Here is a 19475-nt window from a genome sequence, read left to right on the forward strand (position 1 = left end):
CTGTCTCTTTTTCTCTCTCTCTGTTTCATTCCCTTCCGCACACACTCGCACTCGCACTCGCACTCGCACTCTCTCGCACTCTCTCACACTCACTCTTTCCCTACCTCCACTCATCCTTCCCCATTGACTGTCCTCCTGGCACTTATCTTTGCAAGCAGAACAATGCTACACCTGCCCTTACACCTCCTCCCTCACTACCATTCAGGGCCCCAAACTCTCCTTCCAGGTGAGGTGTCTCTTCACCTACTGTATCCAGTGCTCCCAGTGGCCTCCTGACGTAGATTGGGAGACCGCTTCACTGAGAAGCTATACTCCATCCACCAGAAAAAGTGGGATCTCCTGGTGGCCTCCCATTTCAATCCTACTTCTCATTCCCACTCCAACATGTCAGTCAACGGCCTCCTCTACTGTTACGATGAGGCCACACTCAGGTTGGAGGAGCAACCCCTTATATTCCATCTGGGTAGCCTCCATCCTGATGGCATGAACATCGATTTCTCGAACTTCTGGTAATTGCCCCTGTCCCCTCCTTCACCATTCCCAATTCCTGTTTCCCTTTCTCACCTTCCCTCCTTACCTCCCAACACCTCCCTCTGGTGCTCTACCCCCTCCCCTTTCTTCCATGGTCTTCTGTCCTCTCCTATCGGATTTTCCTTTCTCCAGCCGTTTATTGCTTTCGTTAATCATCTTCCCAGCTCTTTACTTCACCCTCATCCTCTCCCGGTTTCACATTTCACCTATCACCTTGTACTTCTTCCTCCCTTCCTCCCCCACCCCAAACTGACTGCTCCTCCCTTTTTCCAGTCCTGATGAAGGGTCTCAGATGTATGGTGTGTTGGCCTTCATTAGTCAGAGACTGAGTTCAGAAACGAGAAGTGATATTGTAGTTCTATAAGATCCTGGTCACACAACACTTGCCTATTTTTGGTCACCTCAGTGTAGGAAGTATGTGGAAGCTTCAAAGAAGGAGCAGAGGAGATCTACCAGGACTCTGCCTGGATTTGAGAGAATGTCTTATGAAGTTAGGTTGAGCAAGCCAGGGCTTTTCTCTTTGGAGTGAAGGAGGATGAGAGATGACTTGAAAGAGGTGTGCAAGATGATAAGAACCATGGATTGAGTGGCTAGCCAGAGGCTTTCTCATAGGGTGGAAATAGTTGATGGGGGGGGGTATAGTTTTAAGATCATTGGAGGAAAGTATAGGGGAGATGTCAGAGTAAGTCCTTCACACAGAGTGGTGAGTGCATGAAAAACCCTATCGGGGGTGGTGGTAGAAGCAAATACTGTACATTAGGGACATCTAAAAACTCTTCAATAGGCACATGGATGATAGAAAAATGGAGGGTCATGTAGCAGGGAATGGGCCTGTACTGTGCTATAGTGTTCTGTTTTCTAAGTACATCCTCCAGGTATCTAATAAGATGAATCCTGTCACTGTTTGCTGCCTTCCTGTGTGATGCAAAGAGACTTCAACCAGAGTTTTAATGACTGCTTCTTGCTCTAGGATACTTCTAAACAAGGATGCCTTTACATGACCCATATAATGGATCACAGCCTGCCAACCCGTGGTTGTAGTAGAAACTGCTACAAGGTAGTTACGGTGAGTACAAAAAAAATCTCCTAAGTTTTCTCTGTACTTCCTAAATACTAAATCCTGTGGTGGGTCTTTCACTCACTGTGATATTAGTCCGAGCATCAGGATAAATAGTTTATCAGAAAGACATTCAGTTAAATCACTTGGAAGTAAAACTGTCCAGTTTGTTAAGTGTATGGCATGATAACAGAGTGATTGTTATTGGGCTAGTGTTGAGAATCATAGGATCATACAGCCTGGAAAAGAGGTGTTTGGCCCAACCACTCCATCCCAAACAAGATTACCATCAAAGCTAGTTCACTTTCCCACATTTGGCCCATATCCCTCCAAACCTTTTCTATCCATGTACCTGTCAAAGAGAATTTTAAATGTTGTTAATGTCCCTGCCCCAACTGCTCCCTCTGACTTCGCAGTCTATACACGGACCACCCTCTGTGTGACAAAGTTGACCCTCGGGTTCATATTAAATCTCTGGCCTCTCACCTTAAACCTGAGTCCTCTAGTTCTTGGTTCCCAACCCTGGGATAAAGACAGTCTACATTCAACCTGTCTCTGCCCCTCATTATTTTGTAACAAGATAGAGACCACTGATATAAAGACATAAATCCATGTCACACCTTGGCTGGGAATGAATTCAAGTAATTAAATAAAACTGGAATAAAAAGCTATCTTGGTAACCTTGAGAATGAAATGCTGTTTTTTTTTCCTTGTTCATTTCTGTGTTTCTGATAAGGAAATCTCCTGCCCCAACCTGGTCTGGTTTACTTAGGTCTCGACACCCACCAACACAATTAGCTGTTTCCACAGTTTAGAACAGTTAAGAACAAACAATAAATCTTGATCACTGACTTCCACGTCCCTTGGATGAATGAATTGTTAATATGATTTTGAGCAACACACAAAAAGCTGGAACAACTCAGCTGGTCAGTCAGGATCTACAGGGGGAAATGGACAGTCGAAGTTTCAGGTTGAGAATCTTCACCAGGATTAACTGATTAATGTGATCTTTCATGGTTTGTTTCCTAGGTGCCAAAGTGTTGTAGTGGATTCTATGGTCCAGACTGCAGGGCCTGTCCTGGAGGGTTTCAAAATATCTGCTCTGGCCATGGACACGTAAGAGTGATAGAATGGATGCTTTCTTAATGGAATAAGAGGTCCATTGCCATCAATGCAGTCCATATTGCAACAAATCATTTGTTATTAAGTTAAATATTTATCACTTCCATGTTCAACAACATGACATACACATCAGAAGCTACACTGAACATAGGGAGAGGCCAGGGACTGCGGGTGCTGGAATCTGGAGCAACGCACAAAAGGCTGGAGGAACTCAGCAGGTCAGGAAGCATCTGTGAAAGGAAATGGACTGTTGATATTTTAGGTTAAGACCCTCCATCTGGACCAAAATGCAGGATCTTGACCTGAAGTTGACTCTCCATTTCTCTCCACAGATGCCGCCTGACCTGCTGAGCCCCTTTAGCTTTTCGTGTGTAGCTACACAAAACATCACTGTCTGATGGAAATTCTAATGGCTGTCTGCTGGCTCCTGAGGTTCTAGACTTTTGGGAAAGAGAACGATTATGTACTACACATTTCCAGGGTCAAGAATGTGCCACTCATTACTGCACCACCAGCCCAGCCGGGTCTGTACTGTGGTGGTGAGACCTCAGCGTCTGGTTGAGTGTGGAAGGTGGGGATTACAGATGTGGCGGGATTAGAAGCAGGTGAGTGGAATTTAGTAATTCTGATGAATGGGGAATTAGGAGTGGCAGAATAAGGCCCCAAAGGAGAAAGTAATTTCAAAGTTGATCAAAGTCGAGTTTATTGTCATCTGCACGAGTACATGTCTGCACATGTGCAATGAAATGCTTACTTGCACCAGCATCACAGACACATAGTATTAGAGACACAACATTTACAAAAGAAACATAAATTATACGCAATTTTTAAAAGAAGGAAAACTATTTTAGAACAAAAAAAAATGCACTACAGTATAAAGTGGCCCTAGTGTTGCTATGGTGAGGTGGTGATTAGGGTTATGCAGGCTGATTCAGAAACCAAATGGTTGAAGGGTAGCCGTTCTTGAACCTGGTGGTGTGGGACTTTAGGCTTCTTTGCCTAAAGATTGGATGGCCTGGATGGTGGGGAAGTTTGATGGTAGATGTTGCCTTCTTGAGGCAGAACCTACTCTAGATACGTATGACCAATGATGGACAGGAAGGTGCCTGTGATGTACTGGGTTGAGTCCACTACTTCCTGCAGCTCCCTATGTTCTTCCATGTTGAAATTGGCACACCAGATCAAGATGCAACCAGTCAGGATACTTTCAAGAGTACATCTGTAAACGTTTATTGGACAAGATGACAAGACTTGGTGACAAGATGAATTCCTTAACTTTAGAACATTGAACCATTCACCATAGTACAGGTACTTCAGCCCACAATATTTTTAGTCCCTTTTTAATCCCACTCTAAGTTCAATCTAATACTTCTGCCCCACATACTCCAACATTTTTCTATCATCCACGTGCCTATCTAAGAGTCTCTTAAATGTCGCTAATGTATCTGCCTCTATCACCATCCCTGGCAGGGTGTTCCACGCACCACCACCCTCTGTGTAAAAATCCTATATTTGACAACCCTCCTATACGTTCATCTAATCACCTTAAAATTATGCCCCCTATTATTCACCATACCTGTCCTGGGAAAATGTCACAGGCTGTCCACTCTATGTATGTCTCTTAACATCTTGTACACCTCTATCAGGTCACCTCTCATTCTCCCTCTCTCCAAACACAGAAAGGTCTAGTTCACTCAATCTATCCTCATAAGACACGCTCTCTAATCCAATCAGTGTTCTGGTAAATCAGAATCAGGTTTATTATCATCAGCATGTGCCGTGGAATTTGTTAACTTAGCAACAGCAGTTCAATGCAGTACATCATATAGAAGAAAAATAAATAAATTATGGTATATGTATATTGAATAGATTAAAAATCATGCAAAAACAGAAATAATATATATTTTAAAAGTGAGATACTGTTCATGGGATCAATGTCCATTGAGGAATTGGACGGCAGAGGGGAAGAAGCTGTTCCTGAATCGCTAAGTATGTGCCTTCACGCTTCTGTGCCTGCTACCTGATGGTAACAGTGAGAAAAGGACATGCCCGGGGTGCTAGGGGTCCTTAATAATGGACGCTGCCTTTCTCAGACACCGTTCATTGAAGATGTCCTGGGTACTTTGTAGGCTCGTACCCAAGATGGAGCCGACTGAATTTACGACCCTCTGCAGCTTCTTTCGGTCTCCTCTGCACCTTCTCTAAAGTTTCCATATCCTTCCTATAATGACTTGAACAAGCCCGAAAACTCTCTAAGAACTTACCACAGATGTCCTACTCCGATGGCATGCTGTTAGGATCAACTGGCCCCTGTTGGTTGCAACCATGGGATCCCCCTCGGCTTCTCCAAGACAACAGCATCCAGCCCCTGAGAAGCTTCAAAAGGAATGTCTGTGCACCTCTCGTGTGCAGATCCCGTAGGATTCACAAGGATGCCTCAAGGGAGGCAGTCAGGTTGTCACCCAAGTAGGAGGAAGTCTGCATAGCCCAGAATGGGGCAGGCACTATTGAGGAAGATAAGTGGAGGGGCAAGTAGTGTTGAGGAAGATAGGTGGTGGGGCAGGTGGTGTTAAGGAAGCAGGAAGTTTGCAGAAGGACTCAGACAGATTAGGCAAATGGGCAAAGTGGTAGATGGAATATAATGTAGAGAAGTGTATGGCCACAGACTTTGGTAGAAGGAATCAAAGCGTTGACTATTTTCTAAAGGGGAGAAAATTCAGAAAACAGAGGTGCCGTTCAGAGGAAAGCAGCATTCATCATCAGGGGCACTCAGTACCCAGGCCGTGCTCTCTTCTCACTGCTGCCATCAGGAAGAAAGAACAAGAGCTTCAACAACTCACATCAGGGGCACTCAGTACCCAGGCCATGCTCTCTTCTCACTGCTACCATCAGGAAGAAAGAACAAGAGCTTCAACAACTCACATCACCAGGTTCAGGAACAGTTACTACACCTCAGCCATCTGGCTCTTGAATCAAAGAGGATAACTTAACTGAACTTCACTTGACCCATCATTAAAATGTCCCACAACCTTTGGGCTCACTTTCAATGACTCTTTATCTCATGTTCCCAATATTGATTGCTTATTGATTATTATCATTATTTTTCTTTTTGTATTTGCTCAGTTTGTTATCTTTTGCAGACTGGTTGAACGCTCAAGTTAGTGCAGTCTTTCATTGATTCTGTTATGGTTATTATTCCATTATAGGGGTATTGCCATAAGAAAATGAACCTCCAGGTTATATATGGTGAAATATATAAACTTTGATAATCAATTAACTTTGAACTTTGACACTTCAAAATTTACCTGGGAGTCCTCTTGCAGGACTCCCTAAAGGTTAACTTGCAGATTGAGTCAGCAGTACTGAAAGCAAATGCAATAGTAACATTCATTTCGAGAGGACTAGAACATAAAAGCAAGGATGTAATGCCAAGGCTTTATAAGGCATTGGTCAGACTGCACTGGGAGTGTTATGAGCAGTTTTGGACCCTTATCTAAGAAAGGATGTATTGACATCGGAGAGGGTCCAAAGGAGCTTCACGAGAATGATCTGGGGAATGAAAACGTTAACATATGAGGAGCATATGATAGCTGTGGGCTTGTACTTGCTGGAGTTTAGAAAAATGAGGCGGGTTCTTCTTGAAACCTATCAAATATTGACAGCCTTAGACAGAATGGATGTTGAGAGGATGTTTCCCATAGTGGGGAAGTCTAGGAGTCTAGGATGAGGAGGAATTTCTTTAGTCAGAAGGTGGTGAATTTGTGGAATTATTGCCACAAATGGTTCTGTGGAAGACAAGCCATTGGGCTGCTTAAATAGGCTGTTGATAGGTTCTTGATTAGTCAAGGTGTCAAAGGTTACTGGGAGAAGCAAGAGAGTGGGGTTGAGAGCGATAATAAATCAGCCTTGTTGGAATGTCAATCGTCTGAATGGCCTAAATCTGCTCCTATGGCTTATGGTCTAAAATGCTCAATGTTGGATTTCACTCTACAAAGATTAAGTGTCAATCACCCAGTTTCATAAAGAACTGAGGGGGAGATGGCTGGGATACCCTGTTTGGGGGCAAAGGGGGTTTAGAGATTTGTGAGCAATTGTGTCCTGCTCGGAGTGAAAAGACAGGCTGTGTACGCAAGCCTGACTCCCCGCAGGAGCCAAGTGGCTATCCTTTTGGAATTTTTGGAATTTATAAATTGTTTGTCTGACAGATGCAGTCAGAAGTTTATATTGTGCACAGGTACCTCCACCTGTGTATATCATATCCTCTCACAGTACAACATGCTGGAGGGACTCAGCACGTCAGGCAGCATCTACAGAAAGGAATAACAAACCAATGTATTGAGCTGAGACCCTTCATCAGGACCTGTTGAAGAATCTCAGTCTGAAACATCAACCTGCCGAGTTCTTCCAGGATCTTGTGTTTGTTATTCTGGATTTCCAGCATTTGCAGAATCTCTTGTGTTTAGTATATCCCATCTATTCCTTCCTCCCTCTTTCACTGGCTTCCTTGTAAACGTGCCAGCCACTCCTCGCCGTAGGGCTTTCCATGATCTAACCAAGAGCTGATCTTTGCTTGCAGTGCGCGGATGGACTGGAAGGAAACGGCACCTGCAATTGTGACAGCAAATTCCACGGCTCTAAGTGCCACCTCTGTTCTGACCCGAACAAGTATGGACCTAACTGTGATCAGAGTAAGTTGTTCCCCTATCTCACGTTACGCCGCACAGAGCCCTGTACCAAACTCTTATGCCTTTCTCTTTTTCTTCGGTGCGTCGCAGACTGTCCGTGCATACATGGGCAATGTGATAACAGGGTGACTGGTGTCGGAGCCTGCAAGCTAAACTCATGCAAGCCGGGATATGCTGGGAAGTTCTGCGAACGACAGACAAGTCCATGTGGCTCCAATGCTCAGTTCTGCCATGCCCATGCAAACTGTGAATACAAGGATGGTGGCTTCAGGTACCACGGTCAACATGTCAGACAATAAGAAACAAGTAACATTGGGGCCTGCAGGGTAAAGTGACAGAGCCTCATCTCATGATAGTGATGTCCAAGGTCCAATATCAAATCCATCCCAAGGCCAATCTTTGCAAGAGCCTCTACATGCCAGTAACTGTGATGCCTCTAGTATTTGAACTTAAGGCAAAAGGGGGAAGTTTACAGTGGATGTACAGGGTAATTTTCTTTTTGCACAGAGAGTGGCTGGTTTCTGGAACATAATGCTGGGGATGGTAGTGTAAACAGATGCAATAAAGGCATCCAAACATCTTTTAGACAGGCACATGAACATGTGGGGGAATGGAGAGATATGGTTCATGTACAGACAGAAGAGATTTAATTTAATGAGGCATCATGGTTGGCCAAAGGGTCTGTTTCTGTGTTCTGTTCAGTGATTGTATTCAAGGGGCCACATAGAGCTTGGTTATTAGCTTCCACAACAGGATGGAGTATCCTCCAAAAGTAATTCAAGTAACCCTGAATGTGTGAGAGAATGTTACAGACCCACAAACTGATTCTTTAATTACATAACAACCAGCTAAAAATCTATTGAAACGTTCTTTTTGGGTCTTTAATGTGAAATAGCTCACTGTTTGTTGATATACAGTTTGACACGTATTTCAGCAGAGTTTTTGTTTTATTCATTCGTGGTATCTGGATGTTGGTGGCAAGAACACAAGACCATAAGAAACAGGAGCAGGAGTCGGCCATCTGGCCCATCGAGCCTGTTCCGCCATTCAATAAGGTCATGGCTAATCTGGCCATGGACTCATCTCCACCTACCTGCCTTTTCCCCATAACCGCTAATTCCCCCACTATGCAAATCTCTACCCAACCTTGTCTTAAGTATATTTACTGAGGTAGCGCCACTGCTTCATTGGGCAGAAGATTCCACAGATTCACCACTCTCTGGGAAAAACAGTTTCTCCTCCATCCTAAATCTACTCCCCGAATCGCGAGGCTAGGTTCCCAGGTTCTAGTCTCACCTATCAGTGGAAACAACTTTTCTGCCTCTATCTTATCTATCCCTTTCATCATTTTATATGTTTCTATAAGATCTCCTCTCATTCTTCTGAATTCCAGCAAGTACAGTCCCAGGCGACTTAATCTCTCCTCACAGACTAACCTCCTCATCTCTGGAAATTCAATCATACTGTGATCTCTCTTTCCAAGAGGATCTCTAACTACAAGGTCACTAATTTTACCTGTCTCATTGCACAGGACCAGATCTAAGATAATGCATTCTCTTGTAGGTTCAATAACACGCCATTCAAGAAGGCTATCACAAATGCATTCTATGAAATCCTCCTCAAGACTGACTCAACCAACTTGATTCACCCAATCTATGTGCAAGTTAAAGTTCCCCTTGATAACTACTGTTCCATTCTTACATGCCTTAGATATTCCTCTGTTTATTGCCTGTGCCACTGTAATGTTATTATTCAGTGGCCGAAAGACAACTCGCAACAATGACTTTTTCCCTTTGCTATTCCTAATCTCTACCCCGATGAATTCAACATTTTGCTCTTTAGATCTTGTAGCATCTCTCACTATCGCCCTGATCTCATCTTCAATTAAGAGCACTACCCCACCTCCCTTACCTTCCTGCCTATCCTTCCATATTATCTGATATCCTTGGATATTTAATTCACAACCCTCTCCACCTTGCAACCATGTCTCTGTAATGGCCACTAAATCATCCTCTTTGTACTGATTTGAGCCACAAGTTCACTGACCTTGTTTCAAATACCACAGGCATTCAGATAAGGTGCCCTTACACTCATTGTGTTTTTAGAATCTTGTAATCTTTTACTCTTTTGCACCTGAATTTTCTTCACTTCACTCTTACTTTTCTCTTTTTTCTCTTTTGTTTTTTCTTTATCTTTATCCACACTTTTCTTTATTACTTAATCCACACTCCCCCAATCTGTTGAACCCACCCCCTTACTATTTAGTTTAAAGCCCTATCTATAGCCCTAGTTATGCGATTCACTAGGATCCAGGTCACATCACAGTTCAGGTGGAGCCTGTCCCATTGGTACAGCTCCCTCCTTCCCCAATACTGGTGCCAATTTCCCATGAATTCAAACCCACTTCTCCCACACCAGTCCTTGAGCCACGCATTCAACTCTCTAACCTTGACCCTATGCCAATTTGCACGTGGCTCAGATAGTAATCCAGAGATTACTAACTTTTTGGTTCTGCTTTTTAATTTACTCTCTTGCCACTCAAATTCCCTCAGCAGAACCTATTTCCTCATTCTGCCTATGTTGTTGATGCCCACATGGACCATGACAACTGGATCTTTCCCTTCCCACTACAAATTCCTCTGCAGGTCATATAAGATGTCCCAAACCCCAGCACCAGGCAGGCAACACAGCCTCTGGGACGCTGTATCCTCATGACAGAGAACTCTGTCTATTCCCCTGACTATACTATCCCCAATTACCACTACATTTCTCTTCTTTCCCCCTTCTTGAATGTCTCCCTGAACTACGGTGCCACAGTTTGATTGCTCATCCTTCCTACAACCCTCACTCTCATCCACACAGGGAGCAAGAATCTCAGACCTGTTGGACAAGCTCAAAGACTGAGGCTCCTCCAGCACTGTCTCTTGGATCCCACTACCCATCACACTCGCAGTCACACCCTCTTGTCCCTGACTACAGACTGAATTTGAGCCAGTTGATCTAATGGGTGCAATGGTCTCCTGAAACAAAAAAATCCAGGTAATTCTCCCTCTCCCTGATGTGCCGCAGTGTTTGAAGCTCAGATTCTAGGTCATCAACTTTGAGCCTGAGTTCCTCAAGCAGCCAACACTTGCTGCAGATGAGGTCACCAGGATCCACAATGGAGTCCACCAGCTCCCACATCATGCAGCTACAGCACATCACCTGATCCTACATCATCCCTTTTGTTTAATTAGCTGTAATTCAGTGACTTTTTATTCAACCAATACAAAAGCCTTACTTACTGCTTACCTGTGCCTCCTCAGCATAGCCTCAAGTTCCCACTCCTACGCTGATCCACTCACACAATGGCTGCTCTACTTTGACCCTGCTTTACTTTTATTTCCTCCTGCTAATGAATCGCGAATCAATTGGTCTGTCGCTAATTCGTGAATCCCTGCAAAACGCTCCTTTTTTAAACTCTTCTTCCCGACGTGTGCGAAGATCGCTCTCTCTTTGAATCGATTGGTCTGCCGCTAATGTGCTGAGCCACACAAAATGCTCCTTTTCTAAACTTTTCTCAGCGACCTGTGCAAAGCTCACTCTCTCTGCAAGTTGGTTGGTCTTCTGCTAAGCTAGAATACACTCAGCAGCCACTTTATTAGGTAGAGGAGAGAAATCCAGCGCAGTCTTTTGCTGCTGTAGCTCATCCACTTCAAGATTCAACGTGCTGTGCATTTAGAGATGCTTTACTGCACACCACTGTTGTAACACATGGTTATCTGAGTTATTCTTACCTTCCTGTCAGCTTGCTCTAGCCTAGTCATTCCTCTGGCCTCTCTCATTAACAAGGTGTTTTTCGCACCATTCACTTTAACTGTAGACTATAGTGTGTAAAAATCGCAGGAGACCAGCACTTTCTGAGATACTCAAACCACCCCATCATGCACCAACAGTCTTTCTTTGGTTGAAGTCATTTAGATCACATTTCTTCCCCATTCTGATGTTTGGTCTGAACAGCAACTGAACCTTTTGACCAGGTCTGCATGCTTTCATGCATGGAGTTGCTGCCACATGATTGGCTGATTAGATGTTTACATTAACGAGCAGGTGCACAGGTGTACCAAACAAAGTGGCCACTGTGTGTAGATTGTCCTTCCTTAAAAACTCTTGAGCAGATGCTGGTGAGCTAACTTATTGAGCCTTTGTAGTCCTTCTGAAGAAGGGGATCTCCAGTGATATGGGATAGGGAGTGCCAGGGTTTGGACCTTGCAAGGATGAAAGGATAAGCATATATTTCCAGTCAGATTTGGAGGGGAATTACCTGCACTAACTGCCCTTATTGTTCTAGATCAGGGGTTCCTAACCTGGGATCTGTGGACTCCTTGCTTAATGGTGTTGGTCCATGGCATAAAAAAAGGTTGGGAACCCCAGTTCCAGATGGTTGTATTGTAGTTTGGAAGGGCTCTCAGAGATTAGATAAGAGCAATGTTAGTGCAGAAAAGTAAATGTATTATAATTGGAAATGTCACTTGCAAAGCTGAAGCCTGGCATAAGTGAACCCTGGCCTAATTTTCATCCATTCTGCCCCATTTCTATTAGTATCACGAATCCACCATTTTCCAAAACAATAAATGTCATTTGGGACTAGTTTAGAATGAAGACAACCTTTAGAAAAACTTAAACACAGAGCGGGCCTGGAATTTGTGGATTGTAGTCACAGTGGTTGTGCCAGATTGTAATCACAGTGGATGTGTCAGGGATTGTAATTACAGTGTTTGTGTCAGGGATTGTAATCACAGTGTTTGTGTCAGGGATTGTAATCACAGTGGATGTGTCAGGGATTGTAATTACAGTGTTTGTGTCAGGGATTGTAATCACAGTGTTTGTGTCAGGGATTGTAATCACAGTGGATGTGTCAGATTGTAATCACAGTGGATGTGTTAGGGATCGTAATCACTGTAGATGTGTCAGGGATTGTAATCACAGTGACGTGTCAGGGATTGTATTCACAGTGACGTGTCAGGGAATTTATTCGCAGTGGATGTGTCAGGGATTGTAATTGCAGTGGAGGTGTCAGGTATTGTAATCCCAGTGGTTGTGTCAGATCATAATCACAGTGGTTGTGACAGGGATTGTAATCACTGTGAATGTGACAGGGATTGTAATCACAGTGGATGTGTTAGGGATTGTAATCACAATGGGTGTGTCAGTGATTGTAATCATTGTGGATGTGTCAGGGATTGTAATTGCAGTGGATGTGTTGGATTGTAATTGTAGTGGAGGTGTCAAGGATTGTAACCATAGTGGAGGTGTCAAGTATTGTAATCTCAGTGGTTGTGTTGGATTGTAATCACACTGGATGTGTCAGTGATTGTAATCACAGCAATGTGTCAGGGAATGTAATCACTGTGGATGTGATAGGGTTTGTAATCACAGTGAATGTGTCAGGGATTCCATTGTCATTCCATGAAATTGATAGCAGATTCAGGATTTCGGCATTTCTTTTGTTTGTAGTGTGTTCTTCAGCCAGAGTTTGGTGAATCTGTGGAATTCATTGCTTGGTCAGCTGTGAAGGCCCAAGTCACTGAGTATATTTAAAGTGAAAGTTAATAGGTTCTTGATTAGTCAGGTGTCAAAAGTTATGGTGAGAAGGCAGAGGAATGGGATTGAGAGGGATAATAAATCAGCCATGATGGAATGGTGGAGCAGACTTGATGGGCCAAATGGCCTAATTCTGCTCCTATGTCTTATGGTCTTATTGTTGCATGCTTGTAATTTTTATATTTTTTATTCAGATTTCATGCACAATAAAGGATTTGACCTCCTGGCAGAATAACTATTTAACAGTTAATGCTTTTATGCCTACAGCTGTGTTTGCAAACCAAACTATGAAGGCGATGGGTACTTCTGTGAAGAGCTGAACGCCTGCAGTCGACCAGACCGAGGAGGCTGTAGCTCTAATGTGGGTATAACCATACGCTTGAATTCTTGATTTGACTATTATAAATGGTTCCTCATGACGCTAAGACCGTGAGCCCTACAGAACTGGTGTGGAATCTGCATCAGTGAACTGGCAGAGCTTGCTGAGAGTGCATTCGGCTTTACTGATCATAAAAATATTCAGGGTGGAGGGAGGCCTGTGCTCACGGTGCTTAGAAGAATTTGGGAGGAGGGGGGGATCTTATTGAAACCTATCAAATATTGAAAGCAAAAGAAAATCTGCAGATGCTGGAAATCCAAGCAACACACACAAAATGCTGGAGGAACTCAGCAGGCCGTGCAGCATCTATGGAAAAGAGTACAGTCGACGTTTCCAGCCAAGACCCTTAAAGACCTAGATAGAATAGACATGGAGAGGATGTTTCCTACAGTGGGGGAATCTAAGATCAGAGGGCACAGCCTCAGAATAGAAGGAAATCCCTTCAGAACAGATGAGGAGGGATTTCTTCAGCCGAGGGGAATCTCTGGAATCTGTGGAGGACCAGTCTTTGGGTATATTTAAAGTGGAGGTTGATTGGTTCTTGATTACAAAGATTACAGGGAGAAGGCAGGAGAATGGGCTCGAGAGAGATAATAAATCAGTCATGATGGAATAGTGGAGCAGACTTGATGAGCCAAATTCTGCTCCAAAGTCCATGGTCTGATAGTCGGCTGAGGGTTAAATGCAGGAGACTAAGTGGTATTCCCAACTCAACTGGGAAATGCAAACTGACGGTCATAAGGCAGCACAATAGGTGGCAAATGCTGGTATCCAGAGCTATAAACAAGCTACCAAAATCACTGGGTTGAGAAGCATCTATGTAGAATCAGGGGAGATTTGATAGAGGTATACAAGATTTATGAGGGGTATAGATAAGGATTTTATCTAAATCAAGCAGGCTTTTTCCACTGAGGTTGGGTGGGACCAGTACTAGAGGTCATACAGTAGGTTAAGAATGAAAGGTGAAATACTTAAGGGGGACCTGAAAGGGAATTTTTTCGCTCAGGGAGTGATGCGAATGTGACACGAGCTACCTGCAGAGGTGGTGGATGCAGGTTCAAGTGTAACCTTTAAGAGAAGTTTGGATACGTATGTGGATGGGAGAGGTGGGTTCAGGGTTATTGTACAAGTGCACGTTGATGTCACTCTAGAGAATAACAGTTCGGCAAGGAGTAGACGGGCCAAAGGGCCTGTTTCTGTGCTCTACTGCTCTGAACCAAGCTTGCAGTAAAATACTTCAGTACTTATTAAGTGAGAAATAAATTAAATATTTCTAATAGCATAAAATGGACCTGTCTATAAACGCAAATGACTCTACAGATACTGGAAATGGCACAAAATGGAGGAACTCAGCAGGTCATCTATGGATGGGAATAAGCAATTGAGATTTCAGGTCTGAAGACAAGCATGCCTTGTGTCATCTACACCATCCTAGTTATCTGTGTTTTCACTTTCACCCCAAGGTCTCTCTATTCATCAACATTCCCAAATGCCTTTCTCAGCCTGACATATTGACTTTCATTCCTCTCCATAGGTGCTGCCTGACCTGCTGAGTTCCTCCATTTTGTGCCATTTCCAGCATCTGTAGAGTCATTTGCTTTGTGTGTGTTCCTCTGGATTCCCAACATCTCAGAATCTCTTTTATTTATGTTTTACTGTGTACATCCAATGCACATTTGACTCATCGTGGTGGCACGGTAGTGTAGCAGTTAGCCTAACACCATTACAGCACCAAGAACCCAGTTTCAATACCTGCCACTGTCTGTAAGGAGTGTGGACATAATAACCATATAACCATATAACAATTACAGCATGGAAACAGGCCATCTCGGCCCTTCTAGTCCGTGCCGAACTCTTACCCTATCCTATTCCCACCGACCTGCACTCAGCCCATAACCCTCCATTCCTTTCCTGTCCACATACCTATCCAATTTAACTTTAAACGACAACATAGAACCTGCTTCAATTCTCCCCGTGACTGCACCAGTTTCCTCCCACATTCCAAAGCCTGGACTTGGTCATAGCAAAAAGAATATAAAAGCAAGGAGAAAATGCTGAGCCTTTATAAGACTCTGGTCAGGCCAAACTTAGAGTAGTGTCAACAGTTTTGGGCCCCATATGTTAGAAAGGATGTGTTGTCATTGGAGAGAGTCCAGAGGAGGTTTACAAGGATGGTTCCAGGAACGAAGGGGTTAAATTATGAGGAGTGTTTGGCAGCTTTGGGCCTGTCCTCACTGGAATTTAGAAGAATGCGGGCTGATCTCATTGAAACCTACTGAATGTTGAAAGGACTAGATAGGGTGGATGTGGAGAGGACATTTTCTATGGTGGGGGTATCCAGAACTAGAGGGCACAGCCTCAAAATTGAGGGCTGACCTTTTAGAACAGAGGTAAGGAGCAATTTTTTTAGCCAGAGAGTAGTAAATTTCTGGAGCGTCCTCTCACAGACTGTGGTGAGGCCAAGTCTACGGTTATATTTAAGGCGGAAATTGATCATTCCCTGATCGAGCAGGGCATCAAAAGATATGGCAAGAAGGCAGGTGTATGGGGTTGAGTGGGATCTGGGATCGGCCACAATGGAATGGTGGAGCAGACTCGATGGGCTGAATGGCCTAATTCTGCTCCTCTGTCTTATGGTCTTATAGAGTAGATACATCATATATCCAACGTGCTGACAGACCATTCTACCAACTTGTCCACAAAGATATTTATACCCCACTCAATCTTCCTACTTCCCTCTTCTGTTTTAAATGCATGGCCATCAATGTGTTAATTTTCTCTGTGTGATTCACTGGTAGGCGGAATGCATTCTGATGGGAAAGGGAAAATTCAGGTGCCAGTGTCTGCCTGGATGGACTGGAGATGGGGAGGACTGCGCTGAAATCAATAACTGTCTAATAGGCCAAAGCAGGTGCCACACCAATGCAAACTGCATCTACTTGGGACCAGGACAGGTATGTGCAAAGGGCTACTTTCATCGTCAACTGTCAGATGAGTATGTGTTTTGTTCCTCTGTTGTCATTCGTGTTTCTGTTATCCGGAAGCGTGTTTCTGAGTCGGAGGGATTCTGAAAATAAGGTAGAGAAGTTAAAACCAAGCCTGTGACCATCATCTCAATGTTATGTGACCCTATCACAATGCTGGAGCAATGCCTAAACTATACTATAAATGATCATAAGAATTACTGTATATAGACAGATGGAGTTCAACCCAGATAAGTGGGAGCTGGTTCATTTTGGTAGGTCAAATATGATGGCAGAATATAGCATTGATGGTAAGACTCTTGGCAGTGTGGAGGATCAGAGGAATCTAGGGGTCCGAGTCCGTAGGACACTCAAAGCTGCTGCACAGGTTGACTCTGTGGTTAAAGAAGCATATGTTGCATTGGCCTTCATCAACCGTGTGATTGAGTTTAAGAGCCAAGAGGTAATGTTGCAGCTATGCAGGACCCTGATCAGACTCCACTTGGAGTACTGTGCTCAGCTTGGGTTGTCTCACTATAGGAAGGATCTGGAAACCATAGAAAGGGTGCAGAGGAGATTTACAAGGATGTTGCCTGGATTGGGGAGCATGCCTTATGAGAATAGGTTGAGTGAACTCAGCCTTTTCTCCTTGGTGTGACGGAGGATGAGAGGTGACCTGATAGAGGTGTAAAAGTTGATGAGAGGCATTGATCGTGTGGATAGTCAGAGGCTTTTTCCCTGGGCTGGAATGACTAGCACGAGAGGGCACAGTTTTAAGGTGCTTGGAAATAGGTACAGAGGAGATGCCAGGGGTAAGTTTTTTATGCAGAGAGTGGTGAGTGCATGGAATGGGCTGCTGGCGACAGTGGTGGAGGCAGATACGATATGGTCTTTTAAGAGATTCCTGACAGGAGCTCAAAAAAATAGAGGGCTATGGGTAGCCCTGGGTAATTTCTAAGGTAAGGACATGTTCGGCACAGCTTTGTGGGCCATAGGGCCTGTATTGTGCTGTAATTTTATTATGTTTCTATGTTTCTATAAACAACCGAGTTAGTGCAAAATAAGAACAAAAAGTAGTGAGGGAGTGTTCATGGGTTCATTGTCTGTTCAGATATCTGATGATGGAGGGGAAGAAGGTGATACTAAAATGATGAGCCCATGTCTTCTGGCTCCTGTACCTCCTCTCTGATAGTAATCATGAGTAGAGAGCGTGTCCTGGATAGTTAGGGTCCTTAATGATAGATGCTGCCTTTCTGAGGCATTACCTTTTGAAGATGTCCTCAGTGGTGGGTTGGGTGGTGCCGGTAATGGAGATGGCTGAGTTTACAACTCTCTGCCAATTTGTCCAATCCTGTGCAATGGAGCCTCTATACCAGACGGTGATGCAACTAGTTAGAGCGCTCTCTGTACTACATCTGTAGAAATTTGGTGATATACCAAATACTCAGCAGATCAGACAGCATCTGTGGGGAGAGAAGGAGTTCATGTTTAAGTTCAACACATTCAAAATGTTGGAGGACCTAAGCAAATCAGGCAGCATCTATGGAGGGGAATAAACAGTCGACATTTCAGACTGAGACCCTTCATTAGGACTCCTGATCAGGATTCCCAATGAAGGGTCTCAGCCCAAAACATTGACCGGTTACTCCCCTCCATGGCTGCTACCAGACTTGCTGAGTTCCTTGTTTTGAGTGTATTTCTTAAGATTTCCAGCTTTACCGAATCTCTTGTGATTATAATGTTTCAGATGGCAGCCTTTTATCAGAACATGGAAAGTTAAATCTGTCTCTCTAACTTTTCCGATTTCTGATGAAAGGTCATTATCCTGAAATGTTAACTCTATTTCTCTCTCCACAGCTGCTGCCTGACTTGCTGAGTGTTTCTGATAGTCTGTAATTTACTTCAGATTGCCAGCAGCTGCAGAATTTTGCTTTTGGGCCCAATGAGTTGACTTTGAAATAAACATTTTTAAAAATCACTAGAATCAGTTTTAATGAATGTTATTCCTGGCCCATGGGACAACTGTTAACAATTATTTAGTAATTGATAATAGGTTTATAATTGTCATGTGTATTGAGATACAGTGAAAAGCTTTTGTTTGCAAGCCACCCAGGCAGACCATCCATAAATACTTTGAGATAGCATCAGAATCAGAATCAGGTTTATTTTCACCAGCATATGACATGAAATTTGTTAACTTAGCAGCAGCAGTTCAATGCAATACATAATCTAGCAGAGAAAAAAATAATAAATAAAATAATAATAATAAATGAATGAGTATATCAATTACATATATTGAATAGATTTTTTAAAATGTGTAAAAACAAAAATACTGTATATTTTAAAAAAATGAGGTAGTGTCCAAAGATTCAATGTCTATTTAGGAATCGGATGGCAGAGGGGAAGAAGCTGTTCCTGAATTGCTGAGTGTGTGCCTTCAGGCTTTTGTATCTCCTACCTGATGGTAACAGTGAGAAAAGGGCATGCCCTGGGTGCTGGAGGTCCTTAATAATGGACGCTGCCTTTCTGAGACACCGCTCCCTGAAGATGTCCTGGGTACTTTGTAGGCTAGTACCCAAGATGGAGATGACTAAATTTACAACCTTCTGCAGCTTCTTTCCGTCCTGTGCAGTAGCCCCCCCATACCAAACAATGATGCAGTCTGTCAGAATGCTCTCCACAGTACAACTATAGAAGTTTTTGAGCGTATTTGTTGACATGCCAAATCTCTTCAAACTCCTAATAAAGTATAGCCACGGTCTTTCCTTTTTTATAAATGTAGTAGGGATAGTCCGGGTAATTATGGACCAGTGAGCCTTATGTCTGTGGTGGGAAAGCTGTTGGAAAAGATTCTTAGAGATAGAATCTATAGGCATTTAGAGAATCATGGTCTGATCAGGGACAGTCAGCATGGCTTTGTGAAGGGCAGACCGTGTCTAACAAGCCTGATAGAGTTCTTTGAGGAGGTGACCAGGCATATAGATGAGGGTAGTGCAGTGAATGTGATCTATATGGATTTTAGTAAGGCATTTGACAAAGTTCCACACGGTAGGCTTATTCAGAAAGTTAGAAGGCATGGGATCCAGGGAAGTTTGACCAGGTGGATTCAGAATTAGCTTGCCTGCAGGAGACAAAGGGTGGTGGTGGAGGGAGTA

The 19475-nt window shown here is 43.6% G+C and overlaps 1 protein-coding gene across 1 annotated transcript in view; it reads left to right on the forward strand.

Moving 5' to 3' along the window:
• The window catches only part of stab2 (stabilin 2), a 197289-nt gene that overhangs the window by 62629 nt on the left and 115185 nt on the right, over positions 1-19475 (forward strand). The window contains exons 20-25 of the mRNA XM_072269443.1: positions 1502-1597; positions 2618-2704; positions 7287-7398; positions 7486-7666; positions 13246-13339; positions 16156-16311. Coding sequence (XP_072125544.1) covers positions 1502-1597; positions 2618-2704; positions 7287-7398; positions 7486-7666; positions 13246-13339; positions 16156-16311 — 726 coding nt within the window. The remainder of the gene's footprint in view (positions 1-1501; positions 1598-2617; positions 2705-7286; positions 7399-7485; positions 7667-13245; positions 13340-16155; positions 16312-19475) is intronic.

Source organism: Mobula birostris, chromosome 9 (assembly GCF_030028105.1).
Source record: "Mobula birostris isolate sMobBir1 chromosome 9, sMobBir1.hap1, whole genome shotgun sequence".
In the NCBI taxonomy this organism is placed as follows: Eukaryota; Metazoa; Chordata; class Chondrichthyes; order Myliobatiformes; family Myliobatidae; genus Mobula; species Mobula birostris.